The sequence below is a fragment of the Melospiza melodia genome, chromosome 26 (genome assembly GCF_035770615.1).
Source record: "Melospiza melodia melodia isolate bMelMel2 chromosome 26, bMelMel2.pri, whole genome shotgun sequence".
NCBI lineage: Eukaryota > Metazoa > Chordata > Aves > Passeriformes > Passerellidae > Melospiza > Melospiza melodia.
In genome coordinates, this window is record NC_086219.1 from 5,397,081 (window position 1) to 5,414,108 (window position 17,028).

The following is a 17,028-nucleotide window of genomic DNA, read 5'->3' on the forward strand; positions in this document are numbered from 1 at the left end:
TCCGCAGCCCTGCAAGTCCTCTTGGCTCCCCAGGTCCCCTCAGCTCCCCTCAGCCCCCCCTGGGCTCCCCAAAGCTCCGCAGCCCCCGATTCCCTCAGGCCCGGGAAGACGCCTCAGTACCCACAGCCCCCCAAGCCTCCTCAGCGCTATCGGGGCTCCCCGGTTCCCTCAGCCTCCAACACCTTCTCACCCGGTCATTCCCCTCGGCCCCAGCAGGGCTCCCCGAACCTCCGCAGCCCCCCGAACCCTGTCAGGGCTCCCTGGTTCCCTCAGGGCCCCAAATCTCCTCATCCGGCCGGTCCCCTCAGCCCCAGCAGGGCTCCCCGAACCTCCGCAGCCCCCCGAGCCCCCTCAGCCCTGTCGGGGCTCTCCGGTTCCCTCAGCCTCCAACACCCCTTCATCCAGCCGGTCCCCTCGGCTCCGGCAGGGCTCCCCGAACCTCCGCAGCCCCCTCAGCCCTGTCTGGGCTCCCTGGTTCCCTCAGGCCCCCAAATCTCCTCAGCCCTCTGGTTCCCTCAGCTGCCTCAAGTCTCCTCACCCCCCGGCTCCCCTTCATTCTCAGCCTGCCCCACTCCTTCAGCATCGCTAGCCCGCCCAAATTTTTGCAACCCTCAAATCTCAGCCCACTCAAATCTCCTCAGCCCACTCAGTTCACCTCAGTACCCCCAAAATCTCCACAGTCACCCCTTTTCCCTCAGCCCACCCAAAGTTCCTCAATCCCCTGTTTCTCCTCAGTTCTCCTCTGACCCTGCCAAGTCTCAGATCCCTCAAATCTCAACCGCATGGTTCCCTCAGTGCCTTCGGGACTTCTCAGTGTCCTCACATCCCCAAATATCCTCGGAATCCCCCAAAATCTCCTCAAAGCCTCCAAATCTCCTCAGCCCCCCAGTTCCTCTTATGCCACCCAAAGATCTTCAAATGCCCAGATCCCCCTAGATCCTCAATTTCACTCAGACCCCCCAAATCTCAGAGACTCCCCAGATCTCCTCAAACCCCCAGTTCCATTCAGATCCCCCCAAATCTCCTCAGATCCTCCAGATCCCATCAGTTCCTTTCATTCTCCTCAGCCTTCTCCAGCCCCACCAAATCTCCTCATCCCCCAGTTTCCTCAGCATCTCCAGGACTCCTCAATGTCCCCAAATCCCCTCAGACCACCCCAAAATCTCCTCAGGCCTCCCAAGTCTCCTCAGACTCCTCAAAATCTGCTCAGACTCTCCAAAATCTCCTCCTCTCCCCTAAAACTCTTCCACCCCATTCCCCTCAGCCCCTCCAAAAGCTCCTCATGCTCCCAATTCCTCTCAGCGCCCCACAAGCTGTCACCCCTCCATTTCCCACACAAATCTCCTCAGAACTCCTGATTCTCTTCAGCTCCCTTGGTTTTCCTCAGCTCCTCTCAGTTCTCCTCAATCCCCCTGAACTCTCTTAGCCCCCCAAATCTCCTCAGCCCCCCACAGGTCCCAGCCCTTCTTAGTTCCACTAATACCCCACGCACCCCTGTTCCTCTTATCCCCCCAAATTCCCCTAAATTTCCCCCTCTCTGCCTCTGCCACCCTCAGCCCCTCTGTGAGGCTCCACAGCCCCATCAGGGACATCCCCAGTCCTCCTCATCACCCTGAGGATCCCCAATATTTCCCAGGGGGTTTCCAGCCCCTCTCGGGGTCTCCCCCAAACTCAGGGTCCCCCCAGCTCCTCTGTGGGTCTCCTGCAGCTCCCTAAATCCACAGACACTGCACACAGGGGAAGGAAGAGCGGGGGCAAATCCCACCCATTCCTCTTCTCCTAGGTCCAAGGGATTTACCCTGGAGCTTCTGAGTTTTCACTTTTAAAATTACTTTAAGAAAAAAACAAACACAAAATTAAGGCTCTTTGTCATGTTTTCCCAAAGTGTTCTGTCACAGAGGAGGATGGAGAGGAGAGGGATGTCCTGAAAGGAAATGGTGCCTCTGAGAGAGGTGGGAAATGGGAAAGGATTGGGATGGGATGGGATGGGATGGGATGGGATGGGATGGGATGGATGGGATGGGATGGGATGGGATGGGATGGGATGGGATGGGATGGGATGGGATGGGCACCCAAGACACAGCGTGGACATCCCTTTGCAGCTGCCTGGGGTGTCAGAACCCCTGGAACACGTTCTGGCCACAGCAATGGAGCTGGGACAGAGGCACCATCCCCCGTGGGACCTCTGGGCCTGTCCCTGGCTCTTCCCTCATTCTCTGTCACCCTCCAGCTGGGATCCCCCATCTCCCATCACTTCCCCATCCTGGAAGGTCCCCAGATCCATTAATTATCCATGACTCAACCAATAACCTGAGCCAGCAGCTCCAAAACTCCCTTTTTATCTGATTTTCGGATATTGACACCCAGAAGTTGCCACCCAAAAATGGAACACTGGGAGAGCCTGGATCCCCCCAGAGCTTCCCTAATGTCTGATTTCACCCTCTCTGGGTTAATTTCCATCAGGGCTTTCACTTCTGCTGTGGGATTTTTTTTCCCTGTGATGAAGAAACTGGTGGTTTTAAACCTCGGCACCAATTTAGGCATTTTCTGATTTTTTTTTTGCAGGGGGAGTGGAGTTATCCAATCCTAAATCTGCACTGGGAGGAGATGGCGTGGGTCACTGCTGAACTTGTGGGATCCACCAAGGACTGGTGAACATCTCCTGGGATTTTCCTTGTTGGGACTGGCTGGGAGAAGTGACACTCCAGGCTTTTTTTCCAACTCTACTTTGGGTGGATTAATCTTGGGTGAGGGAAAGGGGCCCCTTTCCTGGGAAGGTGGTTGGTATGCAGGGAAAGAAAAAAAAAAAAAAAAAAAAAAGAACAACAAAACCCATGCCCAGCTCCATCCCAGAGGCTGGAAAATGAAGGAAATTAGTGCTTGCCTGCTGAAAAAAAAATATGATTCCAAGGCTGGTTTTGCTCCCAGGATAGATCCAACCGCGATTAAAAGGAGCAGAAGGCGGGAGTGGAAGGAAATCATGCTGGAATCACCACCACAGGGTTTCTGCAAAGCCACAGGGCTGTTAGACCTGCACAGAGCAGTGTGTCCTTCCCGTTCCACCAGCAGCAGATCCATACAGGATCTCCGGCAGGCTCAGCAGAGAAAAAGAGATTTTTATGGGTTTCCATTCTATGGGTTTCAAACTGGGATTTTCTGGTGAGAAATGTGGTCCTTGAGTGGTGACACTGGGATCCTCTAGAACTTTTCCAGTGTTCCCAAAGCCTGTGGCACTCACATGGAAAGGGAATTCTTTGGGAAACACCTTCATCCCACCCACCTACTTGTTTCCTTCCCCAAAAATCCCTTGTTTTACATAAAAACATGGTTGAAAGCACCTACCAGAGTGGGCTCCCCTGGGATGGGTGGGCACAGCAGGCATTAGGGATGCCAGTATTCCCAGTGCCAGCTATCCACATGAGGGAAAATGTTCATTCCAGGCTTCTTGGCATTAGCAACCCCAAAAAGTAGGTTTTTCTCCCTGGATTGGCAGCGATGGAGAGTACAAAGGGCACAGTCTGATGCTGGTGCGAAGCAAACATGGAGGTTTTGGGCTGGAAAAAAAAAATCCCCCGAGGTGCCAGAATTTCCCATCTCCCTGCAAAGGGGAGAGCCCTTGGGCTCTAATTAGGTAACGAGTTAATTAGGATTAATTAGTTACTGTTTGCAAAGCACTGCGGAGATGAGAACTGGCGGTGTGGGGCGGCTTCCTGCTTCCTCTATGGAGGAGAGCAGCATCCTCCTTAGGAAAGGGGGGTCCACCAACAAGGTTGGGGATGAAACCCAGCGGGGTGGAGCGCTCCGGGGTGCTCCCGGCATTCCAGCAGCGATGGATTTCCGTGCCAGGATGGAATCACACGCGCCAAGAGCCGGAGCAGGCACGTCCCGGCGTGCCCATGCCGCCGGCGGCCAGGGGGAACATTCCAGCACCGCCGGCTCCTCGGGGCCTCCCTCCCTTGCCACCGGCATTCCCGGCACACGCAGCACACGTGGGGAGCACAGACAGGTTTTTCCCTGCCCGCCGGCTTGGCCGCATCACCCAGGCTCTCGCCACACTGTGGGATCCTCCAGCCTGCTGGAACCGCAGCAGGGAAGGGCCGTGTATCCCGTAAAAAGATTGGGAATCGAGGCATGGTGCGGCCCCCCTGGCTCACACGGGGTTTACCAGGAGGTAACAAAGCCAATTTACTAATTAACTGGGATTAATTTCCCTGTTTGCCCAAACCACGCTGTGGTTTCCCTTCGTTGCCCAATGATCCGCCAGGGTGAGTGTTGGCAGTGCTGGCTGAGTGCCACGTGCTCCAGTTGGGATGATGCTCTCCATTGCCCCAAATTCCTGGAAATTTCACCCAAATGCTTAGGATACAATTAAATAACTCATTAACTACATGGGATGGGATCCTCTAGCCCTGCATCTGAATCTGGGGTGAAAAAAGGATTTTTCCTTCTTTCCATGGTTATTTGATACCATTCCAGCTGTTCCTCAGTCCCCAGAGGGTCCCACAGGGGAGACATGACCTGAATTCCTAAAGCAGGAAAACAAGCAGGAAAAAAAACAACACCATGTGGGTTTGTTATATTTTTTTAGCTGTTTCCAAGCTTTTGGGGCCTAGCAGGAAGAGGAGCAGAGCAGATTCCCTGTAAGGGGATGGGGATAAATGGGATATGGGGTGTACCTGGGTTTGGGGGGAGGCAAGGGGGGTGCCAGCAGGGGGAGGGGGTGATCCAGCAGTGAAAACCAAGCAGTTTGTTCCTGTTGGCTGTTGGCCAGGCAGTCACGCCTCTTCTCAAATATGCAGCTCAACTTGCCCTCAGGAACTGTGTCCCCTTCCCCACTGCTCCCTCCATCTTCCAGCCCCCCTTACCCCCACCCCAGGGTTCCTTCTTTGTCTCTCTGGTTCCTCAAGTGGGGAGTTAAGGATCCCTGGGGATCCCAGGGGGTAGAAACGTCATTATGGGGCAGGCAGTGCTGCCACTGGTCCCAACCGGTCCCACCATGGCCAAGCATGGTGATGACACAGTAGATATCTGCCACCCAAAACTCCTCTCTGCAATTTTTGGCTAAATGGGTACATTTGGGGTGAAAGCAATGTTCTCTCAGCAATAGGTTTGGGGAGAAAGCAATGTTCTCTCAGCAATAGGTTTGGGGGGAAAGCAGTGTTGTCTCAGCAATAGGTTTGTCAGTGTCAGCTGTGGGGTCACCTGGCTCTGGTCACTGGTGGGTACAGGAAACTGGGAGGAAGAAAGGGATAGAGGGGCAGGAGTACAGGAAGGATAGACAGGATGGATAAACAAATGGAGAGACAGAGGAATAAGAGGAATGGGTGGATGGGAGAGCAAGCGATGGATGGATGGATGGATGGATGGATGGATGGATGGATGGATGGATGGATGGATGGATGGATGGATGGATGGATGAGAGTCAGGACATGGACAAATGGATGGATGAAGGTTTAAGGACCGCATGGGAAATGGGTGGACAGGATAACAAGGAGATCTGGAGGGATTGATGGAGGGCCAGAGGGAGGGAGAGTGGGTAGAGGGATGCACAATGGGAGGCATGGATGATTGGACAGAGGGATGGACAGAGAGACTGGGTGCATGGATAGATGGGTGGAGAGAGGGACAGGACAGACGAATGGATGGATAGGGAGATTAAGGTCTGGAAGGGAAGAAGGTTGGACAGGGGACCGAGACCGAGGTGGAAGATGGATGGAAAGATCAGAGGACAGAGGGACAGAACGGCTGACGGACAAATGGATGATCAAGGGCTGACAGGGAAATAGCTGAGTGGAAGAGAAAGGATGGACAGAGGACAGACAGGGATAGACAAAAGGGCTTTAGGTCAGGATGGGGAAGGGTCAGTGGCCGGCTGTCCGGACAGACGGACAGCACACGGCTGCCTTGGCCGTGGCCCCTTTAAGCGCCCCCCCGCGGGCGGGCGATGGTACGCGCCGGCGAGGCCGCGCCGCGCGGGGGACAATGGGGTGGGGGCGGGCCCACTGTGGGCGCGGGGGGGGGCGGGCAGGAAGTGCCGCGCGGCCGCGCCCCCTCTCGCTCGTCCCACCCCGGCCCGTCGCGGCGGGGCCGCTCTTGAGGCGGCGGCGGGACAGCGATCCAGCGGCACCGGCACCGGGGCACGGCACCAGAGCAGCACCGGGCACCGGCTGGGTGAGGGCACCAGCGCCGGCGGCTGAGGGAGCGCGGGTGGCATCGGACGGTGTTGGCGGGGACCGGTCTCCGAACCCGGGCTCGGCCGCGAGCGGGGGGCGGCTCGAACGCGAGGCTCCGGTGCAAGCCCAGCCCCGAGCCCCCCAAATCCATCCTCAGCCCGAGCCCGCCACGGGCAGCCTCGCCACGGCCCCCAAATCCGGCCTGAACCCGAGCAGCTCAAATCCAGCCTTAATCCTGACTGCCCAGAGCCAGCCTGAGCCCCGGACCCCAGACCCCAAACCCCAAACCCAGCCTAAGCCCCGGACCCCAGACCCAGCCTCAGCCCGGACCCCAACCCAGCCTCAGCCCCACCCGCCCCTGTGCCCTCATTCAGCCCATCCCTGCCCCCCAGCACTCTGCAGGTTCAGCCCCACTCCCCAATATCCCGGTGCCCCTGTCAGACATGCTCTGTATCTGATTCACCCCAGCTTTCGCTCCTATTGCAACCCTATTGTGTCTCTCCCAGCATTGCTCTGATCTATCCCAAATCCGCCCAACTACATCCTGATGCTCCCATTATCCGCGTTGCATCCTGATCTCCTAATGTAACCCCTCCAGCCCCCCCTCATTGTATCCTGACCCCCACTTCCCCCTCCCTGCACTGCAACCCTGTTGCAGCTTGGTCCCCCATTGTAACCCTACATCCTCCTGTTGTGGCCTGATCCATTCCCCACAGTGCAACCTCTGAGCACCCCCAATTGCATCCTGACCCCCTCTGTTCCCCCTTTGTAAATCCTCCAGCCCCTTATTGCCTCCTGACACTCCCATTTCCCCAACTGCAGCCCCTCAGCCCCCATTGCATCCCGACCCCCACCTTGCCCCCATTACAAACCCTGCGCCCCCCCATTCCCACCTGATCCCCATCCCCCTTATTATCATCCTCTCCCCTACTCCCCCATTTCTCCCCACCCCAAGTCCCCCCACTTATGCCCTCCCCATCAATCCCATTCACCCCCCTCAAGCCCCCGCTCACTCTCTCACCTTAACTTCCTCCCACCCCAAACCTCATTGGTTTCCCCCCAGCCTCTTCCACCCCGAGCCCTCTGCTCACCCTCCAAGCTCCCGTTCACCTTCTCACCTTCATCCCAAGGCCTCCACTCACCCTCTCCACCTTCAACCTCCCCCCATCCCTTTACCTTCCACCTCAAACCCTCTCATTCACCCTTTCCCTATCAACCCAAGGCCTTCACTCAGCCTCTCCCCCACAACTGCTTCTACCCAAGCCCCCCTTTTACCCCCTCCCCTCATTCATCCTCTCTCCTCCACCCAGAGCCCCCCCATTCACCTTGTTCCCCCATGGTCCCCCTCCCCGCAATCCCCCATTCACCCTAACCCGCACGCCCCTCTTCCCAGCCCCCCCTGACCCTGTACCAGTCTTTCAGGTCCCCTGACCCTGTGTCCCTGTCTGCAGCCCCCCTGGCTCCATGCTCCTCTTCTTGGCCCCCTGACCCCATGCTGCTGTCCCCAGCCCCTCCTGACCCCATGTCCCTAACCCTGCGTCTTGACTCTGTGTGCCCCTCTCCCCTTGACCCCGTGTGCCCTTCTCCCCAGTGCCCCCTTGACCCTGTTTACCCTTTCCCAGCCCCCCTGACCCCATGCTGTTATCCCCAGTGCCCCCCCAAACCATGCCCCTCTCCCAGCCCCCCCCCTGACTCTGTGCCCCTCTCCCTGGTCCCTCCTAGCCCTGTGCCCCTCTCCAGCACCCCTTGAACCTGTGCCCTCTCCGCAGCCCCCCTAACCCCATGCCCCCTCTCCCTGGTCCCCCCCCTGACCCTGTGCTGTTGTGCCCAGCTCCTCCTAACCCCGTGCCCCTCTCCCCTGACCCTGTGTGCCCCTCTCCCAGCTCCCCTAACCCCAGCCGCCCTCCCATCACCCTGACCCCATGCCCCTCTCCTCAGCACCTCCTGACGCTGTGCCCCTCTCCCCAGCCGCCCCTGACCCCATGCCCCTCTCCCCTGACCCCGTGTGCCCCTCTCCCCACACCCCCGACCCTGTGTGCCCCTCTTCCCAGCCCCCCTGACCCATGCCCCTCTCCCCAGCCCCCTGACCCCGTGCCCCCTCTTCTCTCACCCTGTGTACCCCTCTCCCAGCACCCACTAACCTCACGCCCCTTACCCCGTACCCCTCTCCCAGCCTCCCTGGCACCCCCTGACCCCATTTACCCTCTCCCCCAGCCCAGCAGCCATGGCCTGCAGCCTCAAGGACGAGCTGCTGTGCTCATCTGCCTGAGCATCTACCAGGACCCGGTGGGGCTGGGCTGCGAGCACTACTTCTGCCGCCGCTGCATCACGGAGCACTGGGTGCGCCAGGAGCCGCAGGGCGACGCGCGACTGCCCCGAGTGCCGCCGCACCTTCCCCGAGCCCACGCTGGCGCCCAGCCTCAAGCTGGCCAACATCGTGGAGCGCTACAGCGCCTTCCCCTGGACGCCATCCTGGCGCCCAGCGCAGCCCCTTCCCCTGCAAGGACCACGAGAAGGTGAAGCTCTTCTGCCTCACCGACCGCGCCGTGGTTTGCTTCTTCTGCGACGAGCCGGCCGTGCACGAGCAGCACCAGGTCACCAACGTGGATGACGCCTTCGAGGAGCTGCAGGTGGGTCCCTGGCACAGGCATCCTTTATGGAAAATCCTTTCCTTAGGGTTTGTCCTGCTGAGAAGCTGAGAGGGCTCAGGAACCAAATGTAACAATGGTTATTTGCTGCTGTGGAATGCAACAGGTGCATCTGTGATTGGCCCATGTTGGTTGTTTCTAATTAATGGCCAATCGCAGCCCAGCCTTTGTTATGATTCTTTCCTGTTCTATTCTTAGCCAGCTTCTGATGAAATCCTTTCTCCTATTCTTTTAGTACAGTTTTAATACAATATATATCATAAAATAATAAATCAAGCCTTCTGAAACACGGAGTCAGATCCTCGTCTCTTCCCTCATCCTCAGACCCCTGTGAACACGGTCACAGGTCCCTGTGGGGTTCCTTGGGGCTGCTGTGTCCACCTGGTCCCTCTCACATCCGTGGCTGTGCCTTCCCTTTTGTCCCTGTGCCCATCCTGAGCCCATGGGCATCGGTCTTGTGGCTTCCCTCCCATGTGCCTGTCCCTGCACCCCTTCTTCTGTCCCTGCACCCCTTCTTCCATCCTGCACTCCTTCTTTTCCCTATCAGGGGCAGCCCCGTGCCTTCTTTCTGTATGTCTATCTGTCCCTGCACCCCATCTGTCACCTTTAGGGTCACAGCACTGTGAGTGCTCTGAGGGTGACAGGGACAGCCCCAGCACCAGGACCGCTGCTCCCACTGCTGCCCTGAGACCCCACATGGTCCCTGGGGTCCCCTCCAGGCTGGTGTCACTCTGTGAGGCCACTGCTCCTGTCCCTGCTCCTGCCAGACACTCATTATGGAAGCAGAGGCTTCTTCCTGTGGCTTCTTCCAGTCCCTCTGTCCTGTACTGCTTTTCCTTCTCAGGGTCAGCCCTGTGCCCACGTCTGTCATTCTGTCTGTCCTGCAACCCTCCTGTCCCTGTGGGGGTCATCCTTGCGCTGTTTTCCTGTCTGTCCCTGTGTCCCTGCACCAATTATTTTCTTGTCAGGGTCAGTCCCCCTGCATTTCCCCATCAGTCTGTCTGTGCACCCCTCCTGTCTCCATGGGGGTCACTCCTGTGACTTCCTCCTGCCCACGTGTCCCTGAACCCTGTATTTCCTGTATTCCTTCTTTTCCCCATTGGAGTCGGTGCCACGGCTCCCTTCTGTCTGTCTGTCTGTCTGTCACTCCCTCCTCCTCTCCTCCCTGGGATCAGCTCCATGCCTTCCTCCAGTCTGTCTGTTCCCTCAGTCCTTTTGTCTGTGTTGGGCCAGCCCCATCCATCCATCCCTCCATCCCTCCATCCATCCATCCATCCATCCATCCATCCATCCATCCATCCATCCATCCATCCATCCATCCATCCATCCATCCATCCATCCATCTCTCCATTCATCATCCATCTATCATCCATTCATCCTCCATCCCTCCACACTGCTCCACACGTTATCCCCCTGGGATCCCCCTTCTCCATCCCCACTGGGAATCTTTGGGAACCCCCAAATCCGCCCATGGCTGAGCTGTCCCCCAATCCAGGACCTTCCAATCCAGGACCTGTCACCCCCACCCCAGGCAGGACCCTCATCCCACAGAGGCCACCCATAACCTGGCCATCCCACAGCCCCATAACCCCATGGCTGGTTTGGGTGGGAGAGCTCCCTGTGGGATCCCTTTTTTTGCCCCAAATCACCAATTTCTGGGTTTTCCCTCCTGTCCCCAGCGGGAGCTGAAGGAGCAGCTCCAGGGGCTGCAGGAGAGCGAGCGTGGCCACACAGAAGCCCTGCAGCTCCTCAAGAAGCAGCTGGCTGAGACCAAGGTAGGTGTGAGGACACCACTGTCACCCCTGGGGACCCCCTCTTTTCCCCCCAGCCCTTCACAGCCCCCCAAAGCAGAATTGGGGTCACCCTCATTGCCACCCCAACCCTGACCCTCACCAGCCTGCTTTTGGAGCTTCCAAACACTCCAAACTGGACAATTTCCTGGATTTCCACCATTTTTTCCTTCTGTGGTCCTCCAATGGGGCTGCTCATCCCTCTGTAAATTCCTGCAGGCCTGCTTTGATTTATCTTTTTAATTAATTAATTATCTCTTCACTCAGGGGTTCAATGTCCAGTGAGGTTCAATTTTCTCCCCGTCCCCACCAGCAAGTGAGGTGGGGCTTTTTAGGTTTTTGGGTTTTTTTTTTTTTTAGTTTTGGTTTCCTGTTTTTTGGTTTTTTTTTGTTTTTTTTTTTTTTTTTTTTTTTTTTTTGTTTTTTTTTTTTTTTTTTTTAAGGGGATTTTAAGGTGTAATTTGAGGAATTTTAGAGGATTTTAGGGGTTTTTTTTAGGGTTCCTAAAAGATCTCTTTAAAGGTTCTTTAAGAATTCTTTTAAGACCTCCATAAATTTTTGTGAGTTTTTTTTCAGGGTTCTTTTGGAGATTGTTTTAAGGTTCTTTGGAAGGTTCTTGTAGGGTTCTTTTAGGTTTCTTGGGAAGATTCCTTAAGGTGCTTTTTTAGGATCTTTGGGAGGTTCTTTTAGGGTTACTTTAGGGTTCTGGGGGGTTCTTTGTAAGGTTTTTTTTGAGAAGTTTCTTCTAAAGTTCTTTTAGCTTTTTTTGGGGAAGTTCTCCTGGGCTTCTTTTAGGTTTTTTGGGGAGGTTCTTGTGGGATTCTTTTAGGTTTTTTTGGGGAGATTCTCCTAGGCTTCTTTGTAAGGCTTTTTTGGGGAGGTTCTTTTAGGATTCTTTTAGGTTTCTTTGAGGAGGTTCTCCTAGGGTTCTTTTAGGTTTTTTGGGGAGGCTCTCCTCAGGTTCTTTTAGGTTTTTTGGGAGGTTCTCCTAGGGTTCTTTTATGATTTTTTTGAGGAGGTTGTCCTAGGGTTCTATTAGGTTTTCTTAGGGAAGTTCTCCTAGGTTTTTTTTGGAGAGGTTCTCCTAGAGTTCTTTGAGGTTTTTTGGGGAGGTTCTCCTAGGGTTCTTTGAGGTTTTTTGGGGAGGTTCTCCTAGGGTTCTTTGAGGTTTTTTTGGGGAGGCTCTCCTAGGCTTTTTGGAAACCTCTTTGGCTAGTTCTTCCAGCATCCTTTCAGTCCATTCAGTCTTTTAAGGACACACAACCAAACCCACCCTTGCATGATCCGATACCCTTGTAGACATTCACTTGGGTGATGAAGGACCTCCTGGCTTGACCAGCCGATCTTTGTGCACCCCTGACCCCCCTTTGCACCCCAAGTCCTCAGCCAAGAGCCTGCGGGGGACCATCGGGGAGGCGTTTGAGCGGCTGCACCGGCTGCTGCGCGAGCGGCAGAAGGCCATGCTGGAGGAGCTGGAGGCCGACACGGCGCGCACGCTCAGCGACATCGAGCACAAGATCCAGCGCTACAGCCAGCAGCTGCGCAAGGTCCAGGAGGGCGCCCAGATCCTGCAGGAGCGCCTGGCCGAGGCCGACAAACACGTCTTCCTGGCCGGGGTGGCGTCCCTCTCCGAGAGGTGGGTGGTGGTGAGGGGGTGGCGGTGTCACCCGTGTCACCCCTGCCTCGGTAGCGTGTGTTTTCTTTGGAATTAATACCAATATGGCCAGGTGGAACGTGCCTGGGCTCGTCTGGCCCTTGCTGCTCGACCAAAGGTGGAAACTGTGGTGGTTTCACCTCAGAGACACCTTTGGCTAAGCTGGATGTGTAGTGTTTCACCTCAGAAACATCTTTGGCTACGCTGGATGTGTGGTGTTTCACCTCAGAAACATCTTTGGCCAGCTGGGTGTGTGGTGTTTTCACCTCAGAGACACTTTTGGCTAAGCTGGATGTGTGGTGTTTCACCCCAGAGACACCTTTGGCTGGCTGGGTGCGTGGTGTTTTCACCTCAGAGACACCTTTGGCTGGCTGGGTGTGTGGTGTTTTCACCTCAGTGACACCTTTGGCTAGCTGGATGTGTGGTGGTTTCACTTCAGAAACATCTTTGGCTGGCTGGATGTGTGGTGGTTTCACTTCAGAAACATCTTTGGCTAGCTGGCTATTGCAGCTGGGCACCTGGGACAAGTCCAGGCATGCAGGAGCTCTGGTGGTGGTGGGATGGAGCTTTTCCCCATGACAGGGTCTGGTCCTCAGGTTTACCTCTGGTGGAGAAGCTTTGAGGTGATGGTGAAGGAAAGGAGTCGGTTCTGATGGAGGGTTTGGATCCAGAGCTTCATTCTGGCCCACAGGCCTCTGAATGCAGCACCAGTTCCACCAGAACTCCCTGAGCCCGTGGTTGCTGCTCCTTTGAACCCTGGGGAGAGGGGCAGGGAAGGGGTAGGGAGCCACCAACCAGGTAAGGGGGGCGAGTCTCAGGGGACAAATGACACCTGGATGGCCCAATGTCCCCCAGGGCTGAAAGGCATCTTTTGAACTCTGCCAATCCCTTCTGGAATGCCAGGATTGACAGACAGCACTCAGCAGGGGCAAGGGAGGGGGAAAGGAGAGGTGATTGGCACCTGGGGAAGGATTGGGAAACTGAGGCAAGCTCTGACATCACACAGCAATGTTCTTCTCCACAGGCTGAAGGGGAAGATCCACGAGACCAACCTGACCTATGAGGACTTCCCCACCTCCAAGTACATGGGCCCACTGCAGTACACCATCTGGAAATCCCTCTTCCAGGACATCCATCCTGGTGAGGACATGGGGATGGGGGAGTGGAAAGGGATGGGGAGGTAACCTGGGACAGGAACACACCAGTGAGGCATGGGGAAGGGGACATCACATGTCACTGACAGGGGATGGGGACATTGCTGCTGAGGGTCTGGGATGTCAGTGATGAGGAGCAGGGACACACCACTGAGGGACAGGGAACATCACTGAGGAGCTGGGGTTGTTCAGCCTGGACAAGAGGCTTAGAGGTGACCTTATTGCTCTCTACAATTCCTGAAGGGAGGTTTGGGTTTTTTGGGGAGGTTCTTCCAAGATTCTTTGGAAAGCTCTTTGGGTAGTTCTTCTAGGATCCTTTCAGTCCATTCCTGAAGGGAGGTTGCAGACAGGTGGGGTTTGGTCTCTTCCACCAGGCTGCACTGACAGAACCAGAGTCTTGAGCTACATCAGGGAAGGTACAGGTTGGATATTAGGAAAAAATTTTCACAAAAGAATAATAAAGCACTGGAATGCTCTTCCCAGGGACGGGTAGAATCACCATCTCTGGATGTGCTTAAAAAGCCTGGACATGGCACTTGGGCTAGAGTCTGGTTGAGGTGTTAGGGCACAGGTTGGACTCGATGATCTTGGAGGTCCCTTCCAACCTCATCATTGTGTGATTCTGAGACAAGGGATGAGCATGAGGACAGGAGACCCAGTGAGGGATGGGGAAGTGGAATACCACCTGGGAGGGAATGGGATGTCACTGACAAGGGATGGAGACGAGGCTTAGTGCAGCCCTTGCAGCATTGCTGCCGAGGGTCTGGGACATCAGTGATGAGCAGGGACACACCAGTCAGGGACAGGGGACATCACTGACAAGGGATGGGGACATTGTTGCCAAGGGTCTGGGACATCAGTGATGAGCAGGACACACCAGTCAGGGACAGGGGACATCACTGACAAGGGAATGAGCATGAGGACAGGAGACCCAGTGAAGGATGGGGAAGGGGACGTCATCTGGGAGGGAGCAGGATGTCACTGACAAGGGATGGGGACATTGCTGCCAAGGGTCTGGGACATCAGTGGTGAAGAGCAGGGACACACCAGCAAGGGACAGGGGACATCACTGACAAGGGATGGGGACATTGCTGCCAAGGGTCTGGGATATCAGTGATGAAGAGCAGGGACGTAGCAGTGAGGGACAGGGGACATCACTGACAAGGGATGAGCATGAAGATAGAACACCTCAGTGAGGGATGGGGAAGGGGACGTCACCTGGGAGGGAATGGGATGTCACTGACAAGGGATGGGGACATTGCTGCTGGGGGTCTGGGACATCAGTGATGAGGAGCAGACACACAGCAGTGAGGGACAGGGGACACCACTGAGGACAGTACACCCCAGTGAGGGATGAAGAAGGGCACATCACCTAAGAGGGAACAGGATGTCACTGACAAGGGATGGGGACATTGCTCCAAAGGGTCTGGGACATCAGTGATGAGGAGCAGGGATGGGGAGCATCACTGACAAGGGATGGGGACATTGCTCCAAAGGGTCTGGGACATCAGTGATGAGGAGCAGGGACGGGAAACTTGACTGACAAGGAATGGGGACATTGCTCCAAAGGGTCTGGGACATCAGTGATGAGGAGCAGGGATGGGGAGCATCACTGACAAGGGATGAGCATGAGGACAGAACACCCCAGTGAGGGATGAGCACAAGACCACCCTGGTGACCTCCCCGTGCCGCTCGTCACCCCAGTGGCACCTGGGCTGTCTCCAGGGCTGCACTAACCCTCGTTCCCCCCCCGTCCCTGCTGTGGCAGTGCCAGCAGCGCTGACCCTGGACCCTGGCACTGCCCACCACCGCCTCATCCTGTCGGACGACTGCACCATCGTGGCCTACGGCAACCTGCACCCGCAGCCGCTGCAGGACTCGCCGCGCCGCTTCGACGTCGAGGTGTCGGTGCTGGGCGCCGAGGCCTTCGGGGCCGGCGTGCACTACTGGGAGGTGGTGGTGTCCGAAAAAACCCAGTGGATGATCGGCCTGGCCCACGAGGCCGTCACCCGCAAGGGCAGCATCCAGATCCAGCCCAGCCGCGGCTTCTACTGCATCGTGATGCACGACGGGAACCAGTACAGCGCCTGCACCGAGCCCTGGACGCGGCTCAACGTCAAGGGCAAGCTGGAGAAGGTGGGCGTCTTCCTGGACTACGACAAGGGGCTGCTCATCTTCTACAACGCCGACGACATGTCCTGGCTCTACACCTTCAGGGAGAGGTTTCCCGGCAAGCTGTGCTCCTATTTCAGCCCTGGCCAGAGCCACGCCAACGGCAAGAACGTGCAGCCGCTGCGGATCAACACCGTCCGTATCTAGGGGAGGTTTTGGGGTGTCCCCCCCGGCCCTGGCGGGTGTTCCCCCACTCCAGGAACTGGTGTCGGTGCTGGGCAGGGTCTGGCGTTGCGCCTGCTGCTCTCGGTCCTGTGCTTCCAGGGGATCCCAGTGCGGGGGGCTGGGATCGGCAATAAAGGATTTGGAGAGAAGGGGCTGGGTGGTGGAGAGCCCCAGGGTGGGGGGGCTGGGCTGGGGGCACCGTGGGGTGACATGGCAGGGGTGTGTCACCGTGCTGGGGTGCCACGCTGAGCTGGGGACATTGTGGCACAGTGCCATGGCAGGGGTGTGTCACCGTGCTGGGGGTGCCACGCTGAGCTGGGGGCATTGTGGCACAGTGCCATGGTAGGCTGTGCCAGGCAGGGGTGTGTCACCGTGCTGGGGGTGCCATGCTGGGGGCATTGTGGCACAGTGCCATGGCAGGGGTGTGTTACCATGCTGGGGGTGCCATGCTGGGGGCATTGTGGCACTGTGCCATGGCAGGGGTGTGTCACCATGCTGGGGGTGCCACACTGAGCTGGGGACATTGTGGCGCTGTGCCATGGTAGGCTGTGCCAGGGCAGGGATCTGTCACCATGATGGGAGTGCCACGCTACCGGGGGCATTGTGCCCTGCTCTGTGCCATGGCAGGGGTGTGTCACCATGCTAGGGGTGCCACACTGTGCTGGGGACATTGTGGCACTGTGCCATGGCAAGGGTGTGTCACCATGCTGGGGGGTGCCATGCTGGGGGCATTGTGGCGCTGTGCCATGGCAGGGGTGTGTCACCATGCTGGGGGTGCCACGCTGAGCTGGGGGCATTGTGGCACTGTGCCATGGCAAGGGTGTGTCACTGTGCTGGGGGTGCCACGCTGAGCTGGGGACATTGTAGCACTGTGCCATGGCAAGAGTGTGTCACCATGCTGGGGGTGCCATGCTGGGGGCATTGTGGCACAGTGCCATGGCAGAGATATGTTACCATCATGGGGGTGCCACACTGTGCTGGGGGCATTGTGGCACTGTGCCATGGTAGGGGTGTGTCACCGTGCTGGGACATTGTGCCCTGCTCTGTGCCATGGCAGGGGTCTGTCACCATCATGGGGGTGCCATGGGTGTCACACCCATGTGTCAGGGATCACCATGCCGTGGGACATGTCCTGTGACACACGTGCCACATGTACAGCCCCGTGCTCTGCTGTGCCATGCCATGCCATGCGTGCTGTGCTGTGCTGTGCTGTGCCAGGCTGTGCCAGCCCTGGCAGGGCTCTCTGTGTACTGCGGTGTCCAGGGGCTGTGT

At 56.9% G+C, this 17,028-nt stretch overlaps 1 protein-coding gene across 1 annotated transcript; it reads left to right on the forward strand.

The window, feature by feature from the left end:
- The first annotated feature begins 8,397 nt into the window (after positions 1-8,397).
- On the forward strand, positions 8,398-15,905 carry LOC134429544 (E3 ubiquitin-protein ligase TRIM62-like). The gene is given in 8 exon segments (XM_063176755.1): positions 8,398-8,428; positions 8,431-8,534; positions 8,536-8,645; positions 8,647-8,803; positions 10,501-10,596; positions 11,991-12,247; positions 13,290-13,405; positions 15,188-15,905. Coding segments are annotated over 8 exon segments (1,422 nt in total). The 3' UTR covers positions 15,739-15,905.
- Positions 15,906-17,028: the final 1,123 nt, after the last annotated feature.